Consider the following 7,593-nt stretch of genomic DNA (forward strand, 5'->3'; position numbering starts at 1 on the left):
GCCGGAATGGGACGTCCACGCCGTGGAGGGTGCAGCAGTGACGCTGGACTGCAGCTACGACAGTTCGGCATCCACCAACTATATCTTCTGGTACAAACAAGAAGTGGACTCATTGCCAGACTTCATCCTGAGCACATCTCAGTTCGGTCAGGGCAAGAAGGGAGAAAAGTACGGTGAAAGGTTTCGCTGCAGCATGGATGCCAGCGCTCGGCAAGCTCCTCTGCATATCGAACGCGTGAAGCCCAGCGACTCGGCAGTCTTCTACTGCGCCCTGCAGCCCACGCTGACACATCCACTGGCGTGCCTGCACAAAAACACCTGCACCCGCCTCATCGCATGAGTGACATTGGGGGCGTGGCCTCACCGGAGTAGATTGGTCTCACTGTCGCAAGAGCTGCAACTCAGCGTGACGACAGGCTGCTACCGTGCTCGAGTATGTTCTTTTATTGTCTCGTTTTTTTACTTCACTCTGCTCTGTAGTGGGTCTGATACTCTGCTTTTTAGGTTATCCCATCCGATATGACATGTAGTTTTCTTCTGGTATTATCCAATTTCTTCTCTTCATTTCTCTTCTCAAGTTATGTTGACAGTGCAGCTCAGACGTCAATTAGGAGGCCAACGACAGCTGACGCTGCTCACCAGTGTAATGGCAGCCTACTTGGCAAATGAAGCTGCAATAAAATGACAAAAGTAGCGAAACGACATCAAACTCCATCTACATATTGCACATGTACAATCCAAATGCATAGTCCTATCCACATGAATCCCTCAGGCCGCTGTCACAGACTGAGTCCGCCGCTGTTGTATAATCATGTGACCACAATGAGCCAATCGAATCGTTTATTTACTGGAAGAGATTTTTTTCTTTAATTGATCGGAATCTGTGCTAAAAATAGAAGCACTAAAAGTGAAATACAGCCTTATTCTCTTTGTAGTCAGGAAATAGTCTCATCACAGTTGGATTTTCGATGTTGATTCCTAAAATTGAAATAGTACACAGCAAAAGAATGGCCGGTAAATGTGTTTTGGATTCCCGAAAGCGAAATGACATCAAACTCCATCTACATATTGCACATGTACAATCCAAATGCAGAGTCCTCTCCACATGAATCCCTCAGGCCGCTGTCACAGACTGAGTCCGCCGCTGTTGTATAATCACGTGACCACAATGAGCCACTCGAATAGTTTGTTCACCGGAAGTGATTTTTTTTTCTAAATCGGAATCTGACGTACCGGCATTTGAACTTCGTACGTACTCAAATAGAAGCAGCAAAAGTAAAATACAGCATTATTCCCTTTGTAGTCAGGAGAGAGTCTAATCACAGTTGGAATTTTGATTTTTATTCCTAAAAAAAAAAACCAAATATTGGACAGTTTTCATACCCGTGTTCCATACACACCCCGCATCTCGCCCCAAGACACCTGAGATCGGCGTATACTCTTCGGTTTAGAAAAGAGACAGGTGGTTGTTCTACATGTTAGGGCAGGAGACTAAACTCCCTCCATGTTCTGCCCCACCTCCCACCAACCCACCCACCCCCGTCTACCCCTGCCTCCTGCCCCAATCGGTGTCCCTCCCCCAGCATCTGACATCCGATTGTTGCACTTCAAACAATTCACTACGAATATGCAATAATCAGAAATGCCCTTGGTTGTCTGTTGTTGCTATTTGTTTATTTATTTATTTTATTTTAGTTTTATTTAACATATTTATACATTTATGTCTTGTGAAATTTTTACGTAAATTTTAGCTGTGTGTGTTCAATGCACTACATGTCTGCTCTGTGGTTGAAAGAGGAAAGTAATTTCATCTGTGCTGTATGTTACACGGAGAGCAGTGTTTTTCAACCTGTGTGCCGCGGGAAAATATCCAATTTGTATGCCTGTGCGGTCTTTCGCCCAGAAAGTAATCATGTAGTACCCTCCCATTCCGCTAGGAAGCAGCAACAGCGAGTCAATTGCCTTGTGTTTCGACGAGAGACAAGCGAATTTGTGACGCATGAATGCAGGAGGACGGTGAAACAATAAATATGAAAGATGATAAAATACTGTTTTCTTTGTGTTCATTTGATTCCAATTCAAGCTGTTATAACGTCATTCTTCAATGTTAAAAACGGTTACAGTAACAATATAACACGTTAATTGGTAAAATAAGCGTGGGGGGGGGGTCACATTTTCAGCTAGTGGTGTGCAGCGAGATTTTTTTTCAATGAAAGAAGTGTGCCTTGGCTCAAAAAAGTTTGAAAAACACTGACGTAGAGCATATTTGACAATAAAAGCTGACTTGATTTGACTTGATGTAACATTCAAAGAATCAACTCCAGCTCAATTGAATAACAATGACATCTGTTGTTGTTCCGTTGTAACTGCATGTCAGGAGAGAGGAATTGTGGGAGTGACTGCCCATTGCAATGGCGGATTATTCATGTCTGAATATCCGTGGACAAAACATTGCAAACATTGCAGTGATGGAATAAATTCAAGTGCAGGTATTTCGTGAGTTTTGTTGAGTAAATTCTATCTATTCTATCAGACACCGTAAAAGGAAGAGAGTATATATGATAGTTGCTCCATGTACAGCACTTTGTGTGCAGCGATGGCTGTTTGAAAGTGCTCGATAAATACAGTTGAGTTGAGTTGAGAGTTGAGGAACAGCTTCCCTAGATATACAAACACCAATTCTAAAGTTTGGATGTCGTGCTGCAAAATTTAAATAAAATTAAAATACTTTTTTTCCACCCCAGTGGTGAGGAGTCAACAATTCAAATTGTTTTTGGTCATCATGGTTTTTTAGGGGCATTGTTGTGTGACACAGTGTCATGGGGCTTCCTGTGTACCAGAAGAAGCCTCCTCAACGGCTTATCAGCCAATAATTATTCGCAAGAGAAAGGAGAAGCAGATGTGGCCGAGACGAATTTCAGGCGACACGACACAGTACGGTGCTGTGACTCAGGAGGACATGTCTTCGAATGTGCATGTTGATGTCATTGCAACAGGAAGTGAAGGCCGTGCCCACTCAACCACAAGTCAGCATTCATGTGAACCGCGAATGCTACGCCATGAAGCTCATGCCGGCACATCCTCTGGCGCGCCTGCAACAAAAACACCAGCAGCCACCTTGTGTCATAGGCCACATGGGAGCGGGTGGGGAGCGTGGCCTCAGAGATGGAGATGAGCCACTGTGACAACACGCTGCTGCTGCTTTGCAGGTTTTTGTCTCATGGTCTCATTTCAACTTCATCTCATACTCACTGAGCTTATGTTTTGTTGTGATGTTATGCAAGCACAAGGAGGTCAATGTGTGATGTGACTCTGAGAGCTGCAGTGATTTTGTTTTCATATACTGGCATGCACAACAATGAACATGTTTTCTGGCTTTCTCCTCATCATTGGCGCAAGAGGATACAAGTTGTACCAGAACATTCCTGACATTCACGACAAAGCTCAGGCATGAAAAAGGATCAGGAGACCAACAAGGGACAGCACTGCTGACTGCGATTGCACATCAAATGACAAAAACAGAAATCCAAACCATCCCCACTCTGCGCACTGATATGAACACAGCTTTGATGACCTTACTCTTAAAACCCACCAAAGACCCAACTACGACCATCCAATTATCACCGACTGTCCCGAAATCAAACCTGTTTAACAGTTATAGAAAGCGATGCTCCTCATTCTACCTGACCTGCATTTCCTACACACAACAAACATCCTGTCCCAGTAAGCTTTTGACACAGAAACCATCACCGCTGTCATCTGTGGTGCGGGTGCTATGGCGACCGCTTCCTGTGGAAAGAGCAGCAGACACGCAAACAATATCACGCACACCAACGCTCACACTGAAATAGCGCAAGTCATTTTTAACTCACAACAAACATCCTGTCCCAGTAAGCTTTTGACACAGAAACCATCACCGCTGTCATCTGTGGTGCGGGTGCTATGGCGACCGCTTCCTGTGGAAAGAGCAGCAGACACACAAACGATATCACGCACACCAACGCTCATACTGAAATAGCGCAAGTCATTTTTAACTCAGTAAATAAATACCGATAGGCTTGCTAAATGATGTGGGATTTTTTTGTTTTTGTATGTGTGGGTAAACTCGCACAACTCCAAGTCATAGCAAAAGTTTATTTGAGGCAACTGAGCTTTTCTAGTTTGTTGATTTTTTTTTCAAAAATGGCTTTCAGAAGCTGAAAGATTTGTTTGTTGCCTCATCAACAAAATAATGAAGAAACAGCCTTTTAAAACATGTTCTTTAATTGAATTTTTGTTGATTTAATGACGCATTTTATAGCTCACTGACATGTAAAAAGTGACAAGTTCTAACATGAGCGCAGGAGGAAGAGGAAGATGGTGGCGCTGCGCTGGCTACTCCGGTGCGCCGAACCACAGGCCCAGTGTCATGACACAGTTGATGGCGAGCGTCTTGGCGAAGATGAGGCGGAGGGCGAGGACGGCGATGGACAGGACGTTCACCTTCTCATCTGCTGGCGACATGCATATTTAGCTCAGCCCGACAGACTGCGCCTCTCACATGTTCAATACGAACCTGGCACCAATGTGTCCTGGCACTGCCCTGGTCCACTGTCACCTGTGGTGGCAAAACAGGAAGCAGATGTGAGGTGGTGACTCCACTAAGATGACTGGAGGCCTCGCCTGACCATCCTCACCTTCCTCGCACGTGTCGTCATGTGCGGCTGTCAGCAGTGCCACCTGGTTGTATAACGAGTCATCTGATATTCGCGTAGGACGAGACTCCTCAAACATGTGTCCTTTTCCCGGCTTCTCAGTGGCATTGCGTTGGCTGAAGCCGGTGGCGAGACACGCCGTCAGGTTGCTAGCCTCAAGTTTGTAGAAGGATGGCTCAAAGTCCTCCCCTAAAACACCAACCACATGCTCACATTACAAGTGAAGTTGCGTCAAAAGTTTTCATGACCATAATATGGAAAATAAATGACCAATCCAAGTGGCTCCCCTCACTCCTTTTAAAATCAAGGCAGTCAAAGGACTTTGTCGAAGCAGAAATTGACTCACTGGGGTATATGAGATTGGTGCACACCAAGTGCATTCATTTAGCTGCAAGCTCTCCCCTTGCGGATGATATATTCGGCTGGGCATTTGACGTGGGCAATTGGAGAGCACCTTGCAACCCTGTTCAAGCATCCATGGGGACCAAAATCACGAACGGCAATTTTTTTTTTCCAGTGTTTGGTTTCTATTTTTAGTTTAGCACTAAATGAATCTGGAAATAAAACAACCATTTAGATTTTTTTCCAGTGATCCACTTTGGGTTATGGATTTTACTTGTCGCTTTGAAGAAACTTGCTAGTTCCTGACATGTCTAATATACAACACTAGCTTTCATTTTATGTTCGTGACAGCGTTTATGAAAGATTCACATAAAGCATGTCAACATGTAACGAGCAAATCCCCAAATTTCATTTTATTGAGCCGCCAAAAAGACGTTGCCATGTTTCCACTCACAAGGGTCAACACTCAATCTGGTTCCACATCCAAACATCGACTAAACATTCAGATAATGTGAGGCTCAGACAAAAAAAAAAATATGAACTTGCAAATTTTCTGTTTCTGATTTTAATTCAAACAAAACTAATTAATTCACTTCCAAAAAAATGAATAAATCCCACTTACTGGTTTCCACTGTCAATCTGATTCCACCTCCAAAAAGTAACCCGTATCCTGTCACACATTAGTTACTTCCTTAACAAGAACCTCCCTAGATCTGTTGTGAAGCTGCAAACTCAATAGGCTTCGTGGTGTAAAAAAATGGATACAAAAAATGTATTTTATCTTGTTTTATCTCATCTTTTTGAGGTAGTGACACAATTTGGGTTGCGATACATTAAAGCCAAACTTACAAGTCTCCACAGTCAATCTGGTGCCGCTTCCAAAAAGTAATCTCCGAAGTCCTGACACACATCAGTTGGTCCCTCAACAAAAACCTCAACAGAAACTTTGACAAGAGCACACTCGGGATCCGTATGGTGGGGTCACAGCTATGGTGGTATTGTGGTCATTTCCCAGCCTGAAGGTCGTGAGTCCAATCCTGAGTCCGAGTGGCTATGCCCGGGGGTCCTTGAGCAAAATACCAAAGCCCCAACCTGGTCCTGATGCTGATGAGGATTGTGAAAGTGCTTTGAGTACCTTGAAAAGCGCGATACCAGCAAAATCCCATTTGTTATTTACCTTCATGTTTCCACGTACAAATAAAATGTATAGTCAGCGTACCAGTTATCTGCTCGTTCCAGCTGCATGTTTGGGAAAATATACCAGTTGCGACACTCAAACTAGTTTCACAACAGTGGTCCGCCTCTTCATAGTGGCATTCCTCAAGGCAAGGTTCCTCGTCCACGAGACTTTCATAGAATCCATGTCGACTGGACACCCTTCTCCAAGTGTCAGGGCAAGGTTCCTCGTCCACTCGACTTTCATGGAATCCATGTCGACTGGACACCCTTCTCCAAGTGTCTGTGAAAGAACATTCTCGGCAGAAGCAAGCAACTGAACCTTTCCCCGAAAAATTGAGCGGAGAAAGGAAAACAAAGTATTCACGAACAATGATGTCAGTACAAGAAGTGGAAAATACAAGCTACTGTATATATTAAGATCATCCTGATTTCCATTGCCATGCTTGTTCCACCCCCGAAGACAATCTTGAAGCCTGCAGCAGCCTTCTTGCAACAACATCCACTGTGAAACAAAGCTGCAACCACATTGGCCACGCCCACCACCTCTGGCTTCACGATGCTGGCATCATGTTGCCTCTCTTCAAAGTTCCGCTCAAAAGTCATTCACATCTGTTTTAATGTTACCAGGTGGTCCCAAGTAATGGTACATACTACAGGAAAATGATACAGGATCCAACATTAACGGTGGCCCAATGGCCTTATGGCCCTGGACCAGTATGCCACTGTGGTCAGGCCACCACCGACATTCTCAATGCGGGCTCGGTAGTCCAGTACAAATTTCATGAATATTAAACTGAAATTCTTGCTTTTAAACAAAATAATGTATGATTTGAAAATTGAGTTTTTACCTGTCAGGCGAGGCAATCAAACTGTCTCAAAAGCAAAGGATCTTTTGGGCTCTCAAAAATCAAAAGTTGTTTTGTTTGGGGTTCACAGAGACTTTTCAGTGAAAGATTCATTGTTCAAAAGTAAGTGGCCACAATAAACAACCAATTTCGTTCCTATTTGCTTGCCTGGCCACAAGGAATCAGAAAAAAATATATCAAAAAACAATACGTAGAACACAAAGCGCTTGCGAAGGCAAGGTACATGAGAACAATGAGAATACACAAACGAAATATCACAAGTACAATAATGTGAAACCAAATATCAAGATCGATAAAAAAAGAACATTGAAAACGAGAGTGACTATGAAAGGCACCGAGCGGTCACACGTTTCCTGCTTTCCGTCTCGCCGAGTGGCAGCTTGCCACGTGCCGAAAGGTCGGCGAGTATCGAAAGTGACAGGAAGCAGCTGCACCTGCATATCAAGATGATTATGTACATACAGTATTTACTTTAATATTCGTGCAAGCTGATGTTATATTATTAATTCTCA

The 7,593-nt window shown here is 43.8% G+C and overlaps 1 long non-coding RNA gene and 1 gene segment (V, D, J or C); both read left to right on the forward strand.

The window, feature by feature from the left end:
- Position 1: 1 nt before the first annotated feature.
- LOC109527226 (T-cell receptor alpha chain V region CTL-L17-like) lies at positions 2-863 on the forward strand (the record flags this gene model as incomplete). The annotated part of the segment is given in 1 exon segment: positions 2-863. A coding segment is annotated over 1 exon segment (339 nt), but the record flags the coding sequence as incomplete, so codon positions are not given.
- A 5,443-nt stretch (positions 864-6,306) lies between these two features.
- LOC109527227 (uncharacterized) lies at positions 6,307-6,562 on the forward strand. The gene is made up of 2 exons (XR_002170495.1): positions 6,307-6,366; positions 6,436-6,562. It is a non-coding gene; the product is annotated as an uncharacterized LOC109527227 (long non-coding RNA).
- Positions 6,563-7,593: the final 1,031 nt, after the last annotated feature.

This window comes from Hippocampus comes, unplaced genomic scaffold (assembly GCF_001891065.2).
Source record: "Hippocampus comes isolate QL1 unplaced genomic scaffold, H_comes_QL1_v1.1 scaffold394, whole genome shotgun sequence".
Taxonomy (NCBI): domain Eukaryota; kingdom Metazoa; phylum Chordata; class Actinopteri; order Syngnathiformes; family Syngnathidae; genus Hippocampus; species Hippocampus comes.